The 17,670-nt window shown below is 34.7% G+C and overlaps 3 protein-coding genes across 10 annotated transcripts; 2 read left to right on the forward strand and 1 right to left on the reverse strand.

Moving 5' to 3' along the window:
- Positions 1–500: 500 nt before the first annotated feature.
- Positions 501–6,464, forward strand: LOC111312558 (transcription initiation factor TFIID subunit 4b-like). 6 transcript variants are annotated; one of them, XM_022912936.2, is made up of 15 exons: positions 501–750; positions 873–978; positions 1,223–1,441; positions 1,519–1,794; positions 1,919–2,014; positions 2,123–3,067; positions 3,644–3,768; positions 3,886–3,973; positions 4,087–4,222; positions 4,354–4,409; positions 4,482–4,538; positions 4,611–4,751; positions 4,912–4,977; positions 5,061–5,322; positions 5,995–6,464. In XM_022912936.2, exons 2-15 carry the CDS (start codon positions 943–945, stop codon positions 6,165–6,167), a joined length of 2,676 nt encoding a protein of 891 aa, XP_022768671.2. In that variant the 5' UTR covers positions 501–750; positions 873–942; the 3' UTR covers positions 6,168–6,464. The 6 variants fall into 6 exon arrangements, with proteins under 6 accessions (XP_022768671.2, XP_022768673.2, XP_089623176.1 ...); XM_022912938.2 differs by having other exon boundaries at positions 1,226–1,441; XM_089767050.1 differs by having other exon boundaries at positions 1,223–1,794.
- Positions 6,465–7,083: 619 nt separating this feature from the next.
- LOC111312559 (uncharacterized protein At2g23090-like) lies at positions 7,084–7,931 on the reverse strand. Its single transcript, XM_022912939.2, has 3 exons — positions 7,674–7,931; positions 7,550–7,590; positions 7,084–7,378 (listed from the first exon to the last, which is right to left on the reverse strand). The coding sequence occupies exons 1-3, from the start codon at positions 7,744–7,746 to the stop codon at positions 7,259–7,261; spliced, it is 234 nt and encodes a 77-aa protein (XP_022768674.2). The 5' UTR covers positions 7,747–7,931; the 3' UTR covers positions 7,084–7,258.
- Positions 7,932–10,434: 2,503 nt separating this feature from the next.
- LOC111312561 (acyl-CoA-binding domain-containing protein 3-like) lies at positions 10,435–15,414 on the forward strand. 3 transcript variants are annotated; one of them, XM_022912944.2, is made up of 5 exons: positions 10,435–11,503; positions 12,299–12,404; positions 12,511–12,608; positions 12,685–12,751; positions 13,901–14,225. In XM_022912944.2, the coding sequence occupies exons 1-5, from the start codon at positions 10,638–10,640 to the stop codon at positions 13,910–13,912; spliced, it is 1,149 nt and encodes a 382-aa protein (XP_022768679.2). In that variant the 5' UTR covers positions 10,435–10,637; the 3' UTR covers positions 13,913–14,225. The 3 variants fall into 3 exon arrangements, with proteins under 3 accessions (XP_022768679.2, XP_022768677.2, XP_089623210.1); XM_022912942.2 differs by lacking the exon at positions 13,901–14,225 and adding an exon at positions 14,553–15,414 and having other exon boundaries at positions 10,447–11,503; XM_089767084.1 differs by lacking the exon at positions 13,901–14,225 and having other exon boundaries at positions 10,448–11,503; positions 12,685–13,883.
- Positions 15,415–17,670: the final 2,256 nt, after the last annotated feature.

Raw genomic sequence — 17,670 nt, forward strand, 5'->3', positions numbered from 1 at the left:
GTTGCCCATGAAATAATTATGTCAAGATTTCAGACCCTTATTTGCATAATTCAAAATTTTGTATGACTCAATTTGGTTCGAGAAAAAACGAAAATCTAGGGATTTACTTCGGATGTAAAATCAGCAACAACAAAGATAATCCAAGTTGTGACAGCTTTTGCCATAAGCGAATTGGATTCGATGAAGCTTTTACCATGGAGGAGCGAATGGCTATCGGAGGAGAGGCGATGGAGGCAGCGTTTGCTCAAGCTTTTTGAAGTGTTGCCGCTGCTGCCCATTTCTGGAACGCGCGCTTCAAGTGAAGAAACGGCTTGATCCTGTGTTGTAATCTGGGCAGAATTCGCCCATCAACCCATATTTATAATGGGCTTTGGTCCATTACTAACCGGGTCAACTGTTGATCCAAAAAATCAGCCTATTAACCCCGGCTAGTCCGATTAAAAACTAGGAACCACAGGCTAGGCCGATAAAAAGCCAGGAACCACATTGTCAAACGCTTTGCCCATTTTTCCATCCACCGTAAAAGCTACTCTCTCTTTTTCTGAAATTTTCCAATTTAAATTTCCATTTTTTCTTCTCATTATCGTTCCTTTTTTTTTTTTGTAATTTCAATTTCAATTAATGTACATATTTTGTAACGCCGTTGAATGAATCCCATTCACTTGCCGGTGAGGCAGAGGCAGCGACAGCCGGTTGCAGGAAAAGCTTGTAATGGACCCTTCCATAGTAAAGCTCCTAGAAGAAGACGAGGTTTCTCCTTTTTTATTTCTTTGTTTTGGGTTTTTCTTCTTTCTGCAAATATCTATGGAATTCGTAATAAGTTAACATTATTCATTCTATTTTCCAATTTGGTTAAAAAAAATTGGTAACAGGACGAGTCTATGCATTCTGGAGCTGACGTTGAGGCGTTCCAGGCCGCCTTGAATCGGGATATTGAAGGCGATGCGTCCACTCCTCAGCCGTCTGATTCAAATACCGGTATCATTTTTTTTAATTGTTTGCTTTTCATTTTTGTTTTGCTGAGAATTGGTTTCCAATTTGAAAGACAAAGAAACCTGATTTGGTTTCAAAAATTGAAATTCAGTAACTTTGTCTATTGAAGGTGTAAAAATCTTAATTAAGAGTGTCATTAGCTTTCTTTTATGTTAGTTCCAATTGTTATAAATTGCTTCTACCGGGAAATTCACGGATGATTGTTATGTCCTCGTTTTAAAAATTACAGCAGTTTTGTCTCAAGGAAGCAATCCAGCTTCCAGTCAGTCACTTGCACAATGGCCAAATACAGGGCAAGATGGGAACACCAACTTTAAAAATCAACAAGCTCTTCAAAGTGCACAGCAACAACAGCAGCCTTCGTCTGAAATGGAGCAAAAGCAACAGGGAGCTGTTGTTATGGGGAGTCAGCAACAAGTACAACAGCCAAATGATGTTCCGCAAGAAGGTAATCATCTACCACCACAACCAAAACAACCCCAAGATGATCTTCAACAAGGAGTAGCTGAAGAAGTTTCTGCCCAGGTTACTCAAAGGAACGGGGTTCAGACTACTGGGATTCAAACTACTGAAAGAAGTTCTATGCCTCGTGAACTAGAGAGAACCAATAGTCAAGACAGTGAATCACAATATGTGAAATTACAGAAGATGAGTAATCAACAGGCCAGTGGGACAGAGCAGCCGAATAATGCTGTGAATCGAGGAAAACAAGTTCCATTTGCTGTGTTGTTGCCTGCCTTACTGCCCCAACTTGATAAAGACAGAGCCATGCAGCTTCATACTCTGTATGGTAAACTAAAGGTGGATTTCTGATCTCAACCCTTTTGCTACAATTATCCTGTTTATTGAGTAATGGATGCAATAGACTGAATGGATTTTGCTTTGCATCTTTTTCTGATTTTTTTCTATTGTCTTTAACTGTTAGAAAAATGAAATTGCAAAAGACGGATTTGTCAGGCACATGAGAGATATTGTAGGAGACCAGATGTTGAGGTTGGCAGTTAACAAGTTACAAGTGCAGGTGATCACAAATGTCTTGTGTTATTAAAGTAAAAACTGATGCTTTAGTTAATTTAATCATTGCATGTTAATTTTGAAAACAAGCTAAAATAAAGATCCATACTTTCAGATGAGTTCCAACCAATTCCCATTACAGTCCCAGGTTGCAGCACGGCAGAATAATCCACGAATGCCATCTGTTGGTGGTGCTACACAGTTTGCTGGTCCACATTCGTTAGCTCAGCTGCACCAAAAAGGCCCTAACTCTCCTGCCAATTCATCTCATACCTCCACTCCGGCAGTCCCCATGCAGACTAATTCAAGTTATTTATCCATTGAAAACAAGGCTCAAAAATCTCAAGAGATGGATCGCCAATCAGATTCTCGCTTCGGAGTGCTAGGAAGTCAAATTTCTTCCTCTAGTTCAACCACTGTGAATCAAGAAAGAGATCGTACTTCAATTCCAGTACAAGGAATTAACAAGCAGCAGCAACAACATTTGAATTTCCCACAAACTTCTTTTGCCATGTACGGGAGTAGTAATTATCACCCATACTCTGGGCCAAATGTTAATACTTCAGGTTCCTCACTAAAGCCGCAACCTCATGATTCACAAATTAGGCAACTTGCACATCATCAAGGCATGGGACCAAATCCTGTAGGAGGATCAACCCAGGCAATAAACATGATGAGTGGGCCTAAGCTTGAGAGGCAAAACTCTACTAATGACCCAAATAGATTGCAGGGTGGATCTCTTTCTCACTTTTCAAGCAGTTCAATTCCTTGGCAAGCCTCATCAAGTAAGGAGCAGAATCCTGGCCCTTTATCATCAGTGACTTATGTGAAACAGGAACCTGTTGATCAAGGTGCTCAGCAACAGCACAGACCTCATGTGTCTGCAACACAGGGATTGTCTACTGCACTAGTTGAACAGGGAAATGCAGTTACAGCTACTCCAAAGGATGAGTCTTTAGAGAAGCAGTCTTCTAGAATTGGCTTCTCAACTCCTACTAGTATGGTACCTCCTAATTTGGTTTCTCCTTCCATCACGACACAAATGGATACTAATGTCCCGGTAATCTCATCTTAGTATATGTTTTCTCATTATTATATCTTGATGGATGATTCTGGATGCTTTTGCTAATGACGATTAGAAGAACCACTTTGTTTAAAAGTCTACATGAAAATTTATGCATTAAATATTTGTCATTTTGGAATGATGCTTTTTTTTCAGTTATGAAGTTTGTATGGACAGGACTTGCTAGGTATAACCAATTTGATGTCATGGACTGAATTGTTTGTCTGATACTCTGATAGTCTTGCTGGGGTTTTTTTTCTTTCTAGGGCCTTGAGCTATGTTAATGAATCATGTGCTGTCTTGCTAACTTGTTAGATTAAGCATTTTAGTTGTTCTGATTGTACAGTAAGCAAAATTCCTAAAATCTGTCCTGCAAACAAGGTGGTTGAAACATTAAATTTTATATATGATGTTACTCTTGAATTTTATTTACTTTCTCCTTAGTTCACATATTTTGAAATTCTCTTCATAAAAATGAAATTTATATTATTTAGTGTTTTCCCCATTGAAGTGCATGCTTATGACTTTTTGCTTTCTTTTGTCAAATTTCCACGTTCTTTCTTTATTTATCAGTTGGGCTCTCGGAATCCTTCTGTGTCCACTACAGCTGGGGTCAGTGCAAGAACACCTCAAAAAAAGCCCTCTGTTGGTCAGAAGAAACCGCTTGAAGCTCTTGGTTCATCACCACCACTGTCAAGGTTAAATAAATCTCTCTGTTGATTTATAGCCTGGAATGAATAGCAAGGAACAATCAACAATCATTTGATTCCTTTTATTACATTGTTTTTCACCCATACTGAATGGGATTTCCACAGTAAGAAGCAAAAAGTGTCTGGAGCCTTTTCAGATCAGAGCATTGAACAACTGAATGATGTCACTGCTGTCAGCGGAGTCAATCTCAGGGTATGATACTTTATGGTCATCTCTGCCTAAATTTAGTTATTAAGTAGTTATTTAAAAGAATATAAGCCCTAAAAATAGAAGTCACATCCTTTTGACATTCTGTTATCAAATAGGAAGAGGAGGAGCAACTATTTTCTGGCCCCAAGGATGAGAGTCGAGTTTCAGAAGCATCCAGAAGGGTTGTCCAAGAGGAAGAAGAAAGACTTATTTTGCAGAAAACCCCTTTGCAGAAGAAACTGGCTGAAATTAGTTAATATTCCTTATTTCCTCATACCTCCCTAGTCTAAAGTTCTTTAATTTCATACATTTACATTCTGCTCTTCTTCATAAGCCATCTCTTTCTCACAAATTGATGTCTGTTTTTCTGTGTCTTCATGCAGTGGCCAAAACTGGCTTGAAGAATATAAGCAATGATGTTGAACGATGCTTGTCCCTGGTAAGATGCTAGCATCTTGGCCCTTTTCTTTATAATGGGTTTATATATGTCCTCATGTATCTGAATCTCTAGTGTGTGGAGGAAAGAATGCGTGGGCTCCTATGCAATTTAATCAGACTGTCAAAACAGGTCAGCCTCAATTCCTCTTAGTTAACATGAATTTTCTTTATATCTTTCTAATTTGGAATGAATCTCTTGCAGCGGGTTGATGTTGAGAAGCCTAGGCACCGGACACTTGTCACCTCAGATGTTCGGCAGCAAATTATGATGATCAACCGGAATGCTAGGGAAGAATGGGAGAAAAAGCAGGCCGAGGCAGAGAAGCTGCGGAAACTTAATGAAGTGGGTGCTGTTTCTATTTTGTGATATGATTATCTATAATGCACTAAAAAATGTAGGGAGGAATTAATAATGCACATGAATGCACCGACAGACTAAAGATTATGGCATGCTATATCATTTTTTGCTTAACATTGTATATGTTAAATATTTGTGGATGCAGCCTGAGGCTGAGACTGTAGTTGAAGGTGATAAGGAGAAAGATGACAGTCGAGTAAAAGTAGTAAAGGTATTATCAAAGAGTAATTTTTCCAAGCATTTTATGTTCCTTAATTATCCAAATAAAGGGAGTAACTCTCTGGTAATGTCCAGGTAAACAAGGAGGAGGATGATAAGATGAGGACCACTGCTGCAAATGTTGCTGCACGGGCTGCTGTTGGAGGGGATGACATGCTGTCAAAATGGCAACTTATGGCTGAGCAAGCCCGCCAGAAACGCGAGGGGGGAATGGATGCAGCATCTGGTTCTCCTGCAGGTAAAGATGTAAACCGCAGGCCTCTATCTGCATCTGGAAAAAATGCAAAGGACAATCAAGAATCAGAAAAGAGGGGCCCGCTCAGTCCTTTTGCATCTGGTAAGCTTGGTTCATGGCTAGATCTCTTCTTAATTTTAATTTGGATGCATCTGCTTAATATGTTGTAAGGTTTATCATGGATACCTTTGCATTAGATGGCACTGTTATGAATGCTGGTGTATGACAGAGCAATTTAGAATTGGTTCCTATTATGTTTAATCATATAAATTGGTAGTTACCAGGTTATCTGCTTTACACGAAACTGATTCAAGTATGGAACTATGAAAACAATGCATGTAGAAAACCTGATAGTAATATGCACTTGCATGTAATAAGGTATACGAAATAATTAGGAAATTTGATTGTTGATTTGAACAAATTAATTATGTGTAAAGCAAATGTACTTGTATGAAGTTGCTCCGACATCTAGTTATATTTCTGATGTGTAAGGTATTAATGCATTGATACAACCCAAATAATCCTATATTATGACTATCATACTTTGGTCGTAAGAGTTCAGAGTTTGTCTCTTTTTTGAAAATAATCATTCCTGCACCACCTGTTCCAACTGTATCATTAAACAACTTTTACTTTCTGCAGATTTTCTTATGTTACCAAATTGTTATCTGGACTCCTCTCCCTAAAATTCTCCTTACCTTGCATCCAGGGAAGGACGATTCCTGTCTGTTCCACTCTATTTGCTTTGTTTTTCACTCTACTTTCTTTCAACAGGGGCTAGTAGAAAATTTGGCCGGAACCAAGGTGTCACGCCCCATGCTAGAGTGGCTCGTACTATTTCAGTTAAGGATGTGATTGCAGTCCTGGAAAGAGAGCCCCAAATGTCTAAGTCTACACTTATTTATCGCTTGTATGAAAAAACTGGCTCCGAGGCTGCTGCTGAGTGATTATGATGCACCTTTATATTATGGTGTGGTGTTCATGTTTTCCATTAGGTATCCGATTACAGATAATGGAATTTGAGATGTCTAGGACTGTATATTTAGCTTAATGGTGGAGAATCTTACAGAACATCTGGATAATTGGACTTTCTAGGTTTTTAGGTGCAGTATCAACCTGATCTTACCACGTTAACCAGGCTTCAGAACCAGGTTTTTAGCTGGATGATTTCATGTTTATTCTTTTGTAATTATTATATGCTAATATTATTTTATAATAAATTACGTTTTAAAGTTTGTGATAAATGTCGCCTTTCTCATTGTAAACTTGTCCTTTGTCAGTTTGTATTGATAGCAATGTGAACTCTGCTCTCGTATTAATTTTAATGCTCCTCTTATTATAAAGAAATAAGGAAGGCTTGCAGAGACGCTTCTCCTCACGAAGCCAATTATAGGACTTCAGCTCTCATGTAATTTCATCTTTTAATTTCCCTCTCTCTCTCTAACTGTTGTATTTATGGCAAGAGAGAATGTTCTTTTTTCGAGTTAGGCTCCGTTTGGATTCAAACAAGTTTCAGTGTAGCACGGTTGGGCCACTTTTTGGCTCAATCGCGTTGAAAGGGATTCGTTTGGATCCAAACTGACTGGTCTCATTGTGCGTTGCAGGGATCCAAACGGACTGGACCCATCGTGCCGAGTGCCATACCCTTCAGTGAACAACTGAGCCATTTTTTCAGTTTTGTCACAGCATCCACCGGGCATTCGACGTTTGCTCTCTTGAAAAGTGGCATGCACAGTTAAAAATTAGCCTAAAACATCAGAGTATCTTCCACCAAGCATTCTAGTGGATTTGAAACTTGGATAAGGGGAAACGATCAAGCTAAACTCTAATCTTAGAATAAATGGTTAAGAGTTAGGCAACAAGTTAGCAACTAGCTACCATGATAGCATGGACAACTTCAAATTGTGTGATAACTCATTTTTTTATTGGCAGTAACTTTTAACAGAAGCTTCAAATGTAATGATATTAACATAAATACAAGATATGGAACCTCAAGCTCAGTCTTGAAGTTCTATTTTTTCTTATTGGGTTGTGTCATTCATTTCTTAAGGTGAGGGAAACAAGCATACATGTCAAATTTTGGGTGCTTTGCTTCAGCATGTTCCCTGCACTTCACCTCCGATGTGGTGCATATGAATGTCTGCATGCAAACTTTGCACTGCATCCACCACTCTCCATCAATCAGTCATCTCATTGAAACCTGGTTCTCGCTTACTAGGATTGAAGAATGATTAACAAAATACTATGACAAGAAATTAAACTACCACAACCATGAATCTTTCAGCAGCAAAAAAGAAAGGAAATCTAAGAATATTCATTGACAATTTACCTGAATTGTCATGGCCTTTTTGTTTGACTCCAGCTGACTACCTAGATAACATAAAAAATTACTATAATCAGAGCTTAAAACTAAAATTTCAAGGCATAAAGTAAAGAGGAAAAGAAATGTTTACCTTTAACGGGTTTGTTCTTCTCCATGTGTTTCGCACGAGCCATCCTTGACTTCTGGCCGTTTCCTCCTCCCATAACGGCTTCTTCTTGTCGATCCCTCAGCCCTCAACTGCAACAAGTTTCCCTAAATTATGGGAAAACTGGTTTTGGTTTACAAAATTCACAAGAGCTTGAGAATGAATGACTTGTATATATAGCCAACGTGTAAAGTGGGAGCCAGAAATGACATCATACATTTTTGTGCTATTAAATCTGAGTGAAAATTAAGGAAACTGTACCATGCATTTACTTGTTTTGGTCCACTGTTTTTCTGAACATTTGTTTGGCTTGGCCACATCTCTTATAGTCTTTCCAAGAAACTTCTTTTGAGACCGTATATTCTGCTCCCACACAATGCAAATTAATGATTATAGTTGGATAGATTTCATATTTATTCAATTCATTACTATTCATGATTTAAACTTCAAATATGTTAACCATATATTAGATTCAAAAGAAAAGGTTTCTGTTATCATATTAAAAATTCATTCAATGTTTCATGACTCAAAAATTAGATATAAACATTCCAAATTTGATAAGAAGAGATAACGGTGATGGAATGTGCAGTGGTCGGCAGTGAGGTCGTCATCTAGAATTCTAGATAATGCTAAACACCATGTTAGTCAAAAGGGCATGCAAAATAAGCGAAGGTGCATGCTTGATTTAGAGTTATGGGGGTAAGCCTAGTGCTTCAAACGTACAGCTGGAGCTCACTAGGAATTTCTTTGTGGTGGTTGGTGAGGTCAGATCGCCATTTATAAATCACACACCAAGTGGTGGACCCAAAACGAACTATCTCTTTCTGGATGAACAACAATCAAGGCTTCTCTGCAATTATTTGCAACTTCCAATATTTCCATTTCCTTTTGACAAATTTCATGAAGACTTTGAGTTGTTGTTGGATGGGAGTTTGGAAACTGCAGCAATCAATTGCCAGCTAGCTTCCAAATGGATATGCATCTGCACACATTTATTCCTTTTGTCAAGTTGGGATGTTCATAGTCCACCCCTTCTATTTCATGTGAACTTCAATTCTCATTAAATTAACCCCATGTGAATTGTAAGAGAATTCCTTTTTTTTTTTTTTTAATTATAATCGTACATGTTTTTGGAATATAAAAATGATAGTGGTAGATTTTAGCATAAGTCATCAACTTTGACCATGACTGTTCTACATTATTATAATTAGCACTTAATGATCTGGATTAATTATTCACAAGTAATGATTTGGATTCGGAAGATTTTCATATTAAGATTCAAATTATGCTTGTTTACACGAGAAAACATGTGTTTTTGTTGTGTGTTAGAACAGGCTTGGAAGACGGTGACTAGTTCACTGGGCTTTATTAAATGGGACCTTAATTTCTAAGACCAAAAGAGCCCAATTTTAAGTCATATCAAAGCCTACCATAGGCCATAGGCCACCAGAGGCTGCCAGAAGGTCCATATGAGGCCCATTTACAAGTTTTAGTTACTTCAAGACCATGATTGTATCACACTTGCGTGACGGTTGCATGGCTTAAGAGCGAAGCACGTAACAGTTGCATATTCAGTTGAATGCTTATGTTCTATTATGTTATACATAAGAAAAAAAAATCACCTTGTAAATTACTCAATTGACAATTCAAATATAACCTAATTAATAGTAATAAGTAACCTAATAGCCTAACTTAACTTGTCATTGTTTCCATTATGACATATTTAATTGTTGAAATTTTAAGATTAAACTCTTATATCAACTATTCTATTGTTAATATATATATAGATGATTTTCTTGATAGGTTTTTAAGAGCTGAATTTTTACAAAGAATAATTATTTTATATATTGTCGATAAAGTTTGTAAGTAATTATCAAATGGTGAGTTCTTACTAAATTTTTATTTTCATTATTTTAAAATAAAATAAAATAATTATCAAGTAGGTTTTCTTAATTTTAAAAGTAAAAATATAAAAAAAAATTATGAGATGAAAAAAATAATAATAAAGGAACCAAGTTGGAAGTCGTTTGTAAACAAGAAATGAAACATTGTTAACGCAAATCACGCTGCTTACATAATACATCAACATTTTTTTGTCTTACATTTTGAGAAAAAAACAAAAACCTTAAACACTAAGAAAGGAAAATGAGTCAAGCAAGGAAAAGAATTTTGAGATTAAATTAAGTAATTTTTATATTTGTAGTGTATTTTTTGTCAAATAATATAAAATATAAATTTATTGTTTTATAATTCATATTTATACGTTAATCATAAGACATATTTTTTCAATATTAAATTTAGTTATTTTTATTTTATATATTAAGTTTATATTATATTAGAATAAAATATATAAAATTATTAAATTTACACTTTTAAGGTATTAGCTTATTGATTAAAAAATATTAAAATTCTAAATTGTTATTTATTTCAATTTTAATTAATTAATTAATTAATAATTATAATGTAATTCTTAACTACAACTTTAGAGACTTAATGGAGGCAAACCAGTTAATACACGTGTCATTTTTGCGGAAGAGGGAAAACTCGTACAACGAAGTAAAATCAGGATGACAGTTATCCTGCTGAAGGGTACGTAAACTGTCGCCACGTCAGCTCCACTTTGGAGCCATATGTACGTTTTTTCTAAAAGAAACTCCGTGACTTAACCAATGTTGCCAGCCAATTAAGGGTCCCACTTCCTTCCCTATGAACGTAGCAAAAGCGATCCCATTTCCCCTTTCAAAGCTTTAAAATGCCGAATATGCTTTGCTGTTCTTTACATATATCCTTTCCCTCTCACCCTTCTCTCGCTCTTTTATTTATTTTACTTTTTTTTTTTAACCATTTTTTGCAAAAAAGGGTCTCTATATAGTTGATCGTTAAACAACTTTACTTTCATTAATTCCATATTTTCATCCTGTTTCAATCTTTGGGTTTTGAGTTTTAAGCATGGAGATTATCCTGGAGCTCTTTTTGACTGCTTTTATTGCTCTTCTTTTTTCTTTCTTGATAGCCAAGATTGTTTCTTTGGCTATGGGTGGTGATTCTGTTTCTGGGGTGGATGAAAAATCTTTGATTGATGTTGATGATGAGACTATCATGGAAGAGTTGGAGTTTTCTGAGAAATTGAAAGTTCAAGGAATCGAAAGTGAAAAGAAAGTTCAATTTGTTAAGGAACTTGTTGATAAGGTTGATGTTTTTGAAGTAGAAAAAGCTGGGGTTGATCAGGGTTTTGAAAGTGAAAAGAAAGTTGAATGGGTTGAAGAAACTGCTGATAAGGTTGGTGAATTTGGAGCTGGAGAAAGTGAGTTTGTTGAAATATTGAAAGTTCAAGGCCTTGAAAGTGAAAAGGAAGTTGAATTTTTGCAAGAAACTGCCAAGAAGGTCGATGATTTTGAAGCAGAACAAGCTAAGGTCGGTGAAGCTGAAGCTGATGTGAAGCTTGATGATTTTGTTACCGAAAATAAGACGGAGAAAAAAGAAGTTGGGGAAATTGCTGAAGAATTAGAGGCTCAAAATGAAACCAAAGTGCAATCTGAAGAGATCAGCGTTGAGAAGAGTCAAATGAAAGGAGTTGGGGAAGAAGAAAAGAATGTGAAACTAGAGAGTGATGATGATGATTGGGAGGGGATAGAGAGGAGTGAATTGGAGAAGGTTTTTGGAGCAGCTGTGAAGTTTGTCGAGCATAAAGGAGATTTAGAAGGGGTGGGGAATGATGTTCAGATGGAACTTTATGGACTCCACAAGATTGCTACGGAAGGGCCTTGTCGCGAGCCCCAACCTCTAGCTTTCATGGTCTCTTCTCGCTCCAAATGGTAGCAAACTTTCCTGACCATCTATATTTGACTATTTGTTGATTGATTTTTCTTCCTCTTTTTGCTCTATTTTTTGGTTGGTGTGGAATGTGGATGGTTAGACTCAAGTTTCTAGGGTTTAAATGTCTGACAGGAAAAAATCAATAGCCTAACAGAATAGAGTAAAGGAATTAAACTTTGGTAGTTAGGGAGAGATAATATCATTTTGATACACTAAATTTTTATCCTTTGTCAAAACCACAAACTTGGGTTTGAAGTTTAAATAGTTTAGAAAGCAATTACGAAATGAAGTTAAAAATTGGAAACTGAAAGGTGTGGTGAATTTTGAGAAAACTGAGTAAAATAAGAAGGGTGGTAAGCCTATATTATTAGTCATGTTGTTTCCGATTGTTTTAATTAACCAGTAGAAGGGTAGTTGAAAAATATACATGTATTTAATTAACCAGTAGAAGGATAGTTGAATATACACATGTATCAACAGTTTGCAAATTTGAGATAATGAATTATTCAGTTTTTTGTTCAGATTATAGATAATGCCTCATATAATTAGAGCTGTCTGAAACACACTTGAGTCAATGTGGGATAACACAAAATATTACAGTTTCTATAGTGGTCAAATTTGGATTGACCACTATAACTGGGAAGTTTTGTCAAACCTAGACAAAAACAGAGTGTAAAACACAATGGGGCATAGCCTATACCAAATTACACGGTATAGCTTGATTGGTAGTCATAATAACAGGGTTGACAGCTGCTATGTATGAGTGATCGACGGCACTGCTTGCATTGTGCAAGGAATGCTTGGCAAAGGTTGGGAAACATGAATCCAGAGGTGGCTATGGAGCAGTATGTCGCCCTTCTTTCAGACAGAGTTCCAGGGTGGATGGAAGACAATTCTGATGTGAGTCCGTTGCTTTTCCGGCGGTGGCTTTTTTTTTTTTGTTTTGAGTGACTTCTATAACACATAATATTTGGCAAATTGTATTTTGACACAATTCTTTGTACAGGGAGAACGTAAATTTGGGTCTGCAGACCGAGTTCCTGGTGCCATGGCTCCTGATATAAATTCATTTCCAGATCGACAGACCAGTTTTACACAAGAAAGGTGATTTGATGTTGGCAACCTTAGATTTTCTTTTGTGCTCATGTCATTTTTTATCCACTACTTTCATGTCCTGCAGGAATGAGGAATTGAAGTCTGTTCCAGGAGGAGTTGACATAACTGAGAGCAGAATCTTTGAGAAGCAGGTATTATTTTCATTTCCCCTCCTCCCTATCTAGCTTATGTGGAATGAAAGATGTTATGAATAAGTTCAATGGAAAAACCGTTCTAACAGAAAAACGCGCACAAAGCACAATATATGTATGTATGCTCAAGTTACGAGTTTCAAATAGCCGACAAGTAAAGGACAATGCTGGATGTAACTCTTTTGATATTTATATTCATAAATCTAAAATATGTATACCACCAAGCTCTTAGGAAGGAAAATGATCAAAACTGGATGGCCTACTAATTTACGTGGCGGATACACTTTCTTAGGCCATTAATAAACCATGCTAATACATTTTAAGGGTTAATACAAAAATTCTCCTAAAAATGCTAAAAACTCAACAAATTTCATCTAGCAACTTAAAAATCCTTTTATATAATTCTTTAAAAGCGGCTGAAATCTAGTAGTAGAAGGTTTTGACAGGTCTGTAAAACAGAGTAAAGAATGATGACTGTAAGCTGCCTGACTTACTTTAAAAAAGATAACTACATTAAAATCGTTCTTCATTCATTGTCCTTAATTTTTTGGGAGTCCAGTAGCTGACTTGCCCAAATCGAGATAGCTCTCGCTTGAACCATTATCCATATTTTGATAATGTCAGAATTTGAACCAGTGTTTGTGGTACTCCTGGAACTTAATAGCAACTTTCTAGGCATCTAAGAGAGGTTTGATAACATGTAAACGTACCTCTTATTCTGGAGCTAGGTACTTGCTGAAAGGGCAAGTGCTTCCGTTTTTTGGCTTCTGTCATTCGCGGAAAGTTGAAAATTATGCGTTTTCTTTACTATTTGAGTAAATTTAAGTAGCAGTTCCAAGTTTTATGATTTTGGAAAGTTCAGATTATTGATGCAGTTATTCCAGCTGTGTCAGTAACTATCACAAGCCTCCAAGAACCTCATTTCTATCTTGTTTTTAACTCAATATTTGCAATTGCATCCTTTAGGATGATTATCTCATGTGATTCTCTAGAGGGTATAAGTAATTTAAATGGAAACAAGTGCTGGATTTCGTTACTGATCTGAGTAACATCTAAGACAAAACTATTTGATTGCTTATTTTATCAGAATGCTGCTTCTGGTAAAAATAAAAAAGATTATATATAACTTCATTTATTATGAAATTTCAGGCCGAAGACTGATTAACATTGCCCTGACTTCATCTCCCTAACCACAGGGGCCATTCTCCTGGGTTTGCCTGGTCAGAAACAGGACTATTATCAGCACCAAGTATAAATATCTGCCTAGACTGAATTAATCTATCGCACTGTTTATCTATATCCTGCTAGTAAAAATGATGTTGTGTGGTTAAAATAGTAACTGTTAATTATTCTATATTATGATGTAAATAACATGTGAAGCACCCATGTTTCTAATTACTCAAATGGCTGGCTGGTTGTGACTGCTCAAGTAAAATGCTAATGTATGCATTTAATCAAGTGTTCCTTGGTTCAATCCTGCCTCTTTTCTTTGGCTGGTAAACTTTTCCAAGATTATACATCATTTTTTTTGGGGGGGGACAAGCAAACTTTTATTCGTTGATTCCAAAATTTCTATAAGTGGCTGCTGGGAACTTGGAATGGCGTGAAAGCATGTCCAATTGTCAACATTGCATCCATATTGGACTTTTGTTGGCAAAACATTTAAAGCATGTCTTATTTCTCCCTCAGTTTAACGTGCTCTCAAGTTTTTCACTGTGGGGGGGAGAGGGACCATTTTTTTCTCTGCATTTTAGTAATTGCTTTGTACGGTTGATGTTGACTGAAATATTGTAGCATTTAGGCAGTGCTTAGTCTGCTTCAAATTCTGGCGGTGGAATGTCAACTGCGTCGGCCATAAGCCTGCTGAAGGTAGAAGCTGTTTTTATATGCCTCAAAAACCAAATCGATTTTGGTGAAATGTTCTCGCGGTGATATTTGATATCTTTCCATGACTCCATTACAAATTACTCATAAAAAAAATGCTCAAACAAAACAGAGTTAATTAAAAACAAATAAAAAAAGTCAAAAAAAGAATTAAATCAGAAGATCATGCATGTTAGCACGAGCTTAATGATAGCATTGGCACTGTTTCGGAAGAACATATATATATATATATGTGTCTGCGTGTGCGTGTGTGTGAAAGCTATGTATTGTAGCCTTACCAGTAGAGAGGTATGAGATGAACCGAAACGTGCTGGCTGGATCTGGTGATGTGTCATGTGGCCAATTCGCATGAACACAGCTCCTTCCTTTTCTCACTATGTCTTTCTGTAGCTTTCTCTCTCTAGCATGGGTTTTTCTTCAAACTTTTTTTTTTTAATTTTATTTTCATGATCTTTATTTCGATAATAAACTTTTCATCATTTATACATAAATTTCAATAAGTTATAATTCATGTAAAAATAAAAAATCACTAGTCTTTATCTCTCTGGGTACATGGATTTGCGCTTTTAGTTATAACTTCTTGATGGCTGACGATTCTGATGGGTTTGCATCTACATCAAACTCCCATAAGACGAATATTTTGATCAAGAAAATGAATTTTGGCAGTTGTGATGGCCTAAATTATGTTTACGTGATTTGATATTGAAAAGAATATTTAAAATTGACATGTATGTTTCCTCTATAATTTTTAATTTTATGGCAGATTTATTGATGCTTAATTTTGGTTGAAGTATTTGAATCTAATTTTATTTGATTGCTTGCCGATTTTGTTTGGTTTGCAATTTTTTTTTTCTTTTTTAAAGATTAGGATTTTAAGAACTTTTGCAAAAAATAAAAAAATAGATCTCAATAATTGGTTTGTTTGAATTTTGTTTTTAAACCATTTTTAATGTTAAAATAAATAAAAAAATTTTCATAATCTTCTTTTTCACGTTAAAAATTGTTTTTTTTCTTTTAAATTGGCACATTTTCACAAGCTCATGAGAAAAGGGGGCATTTTAGATAATTTGGTTTCTTCTTAATGGAGCTGACCAACGAGGCTGATGGTCAAAGGTGGAAAGGGTACATTTTGAAACAAGAGGGGGGTTTGTGTCTTTTGAGGAAACTGTGAGGTGGGGGGGGGGGGGGGTTGGATTTCACCCCAAAAGAAGCTTTGGGTATCAGCCTCGAGTAAAGTTTGGGCCTTCCTTTGAGAAGCCTCGACTCTAGCAGTGAAGGCCTTTTAAGAAAATTGGCTGGCATGGGCTTGTTGAATTTGAAATTATTGACCATGGGGGCACTTAGACCCAGTGACTTTGCTTCTAGGCTCAACAAATCAAATAATAAATTCCATTTGTTGTTCCTTTTGTCACATCTTTTAACTTTTAATTATAATATTATAATTTATTTAATAAAAATTTATATAAAAATTCATCATTTATAAGTGTATATTCCACATAAATTTTTTATAAATCTCATATAATTTTGAATTATAATTAATTAATTATACTAAAATAATTGTAAGTGAAAATATTTTTTTTTATAATTAGTCAACAGATATACATTTAACATTTTTTCTTAAAAATTTAAAAATATGTTGATTAAGAGTGGATAAAGTTTTAACATTTTAATATTTAATTCAATAAATAATGCATGATTTTTTTGTTTAGAGAAAAAAGTTTGAGTCTCTTTCACAAATTAAAAAAATTATCAAATATATTGATAATAAAAATTTTTAATTTTATAAGCGAGATTAAAATAATAATACATATTTTAAAGTATATATTTTTAAAAAATTAAATTAAAAAAAGTGAAACTTTTTAAATCATTTTAACTTTACTTGTAAAACTAAAAATTTTAATTATTAGTGTATTAAATAATTTTTCAGAAAAAAAAAATGATAAAATCTTATTTATTTAGCGAAAACGCTGGAGTTGTCCATAGCACCGTTGACAATTTGTTTGAATTGGCTGTCACCGACTTTCTAATTCGTATTTTCCTAGGGAGCCATTGACCCTTTTCTCTTCTTTATCGTTCCTAGTGGGGTCAATTTGTAACCTACTCTATGAAATATTATTGAATCAAACCTCATTAGTTTTGGATTTTTCTAGGGACTCATGCAATCGGTACATATACAGTTTTAATTTTAATTTTTTTAATATTTGAGATTGTTAGAATTTTAATTATAATTATTAAAATTAAAATTTTAATATTCTACTGTTACATTACATAATTATTGATCTAATTTCAAAAACTTGATTGTATGATAAAAAATCTATATAAAGCAAAGGGGATTTCCATGTTCATAAGTTAATACTATTATTGTAATGAATATGGTTTATTCAAAAAAAAAAGAAAAGGTTATCTTTATCTACAAAGTTGAAAGGAACTAAAAGCAAATGAAATATATATGAAAGAAATGGTGAAATTATCCTCATTTTTTTAACAGGGATGAGATATTAAAAGTTTTATTTTATTTAAGTATATATCTTTTTCATTTAAATTATGTCATGTAATTATTTATTAAACAAATCAATTAATACTTATTACATATCATTTGTGATAATTAAATGATAATTATTTATTTTAAAAAATTTAGATATATAAGGTATAATAAATAATTGATTTTTTTTATTAACGTAATTAAGTAATATAATTTCAATAGAAAAAAATATGGCAGCCTAAATTAACTGTTTTATATCATTCTTTTTCTAATATTAAGTATATGATTGAATATATTAAAGCAAAAAAATAAAAAACTTTTACACCAAGAGAAATAAATTTATTAGATTTTGATCGATCTAATAAGAGATAATTATCTTTTATTTATCTCATATATAAAGAATTTGAAATACTGCAACACTAATGCTAGCTCCTCCTTCCTAGATGTAGTAGGTTTCTTTGAGCTAGGCAGCTGGCATTATCAAAATTGTTAGGTTTCCATGCATAGTAAGTAATTATCACAAAATGTGGAAGCATTTGGTTTTAAAAGGACT

This window comes from Durio zibethinus, chromosome 1 (assembly GCF_047325235.1).
Source record: "Durio zibethinus cultivar Kanyao isolate XHJ-2024 chromosome 1, ASM4732523v1, whole genome shotgun sequence".
Taxonomy (NCBI): Eukaryota; Viridiplantae; Streptophyta; class Magnoliopsida; order Malvales; family Malvaceae; genus Durio; species Durio zibethinus.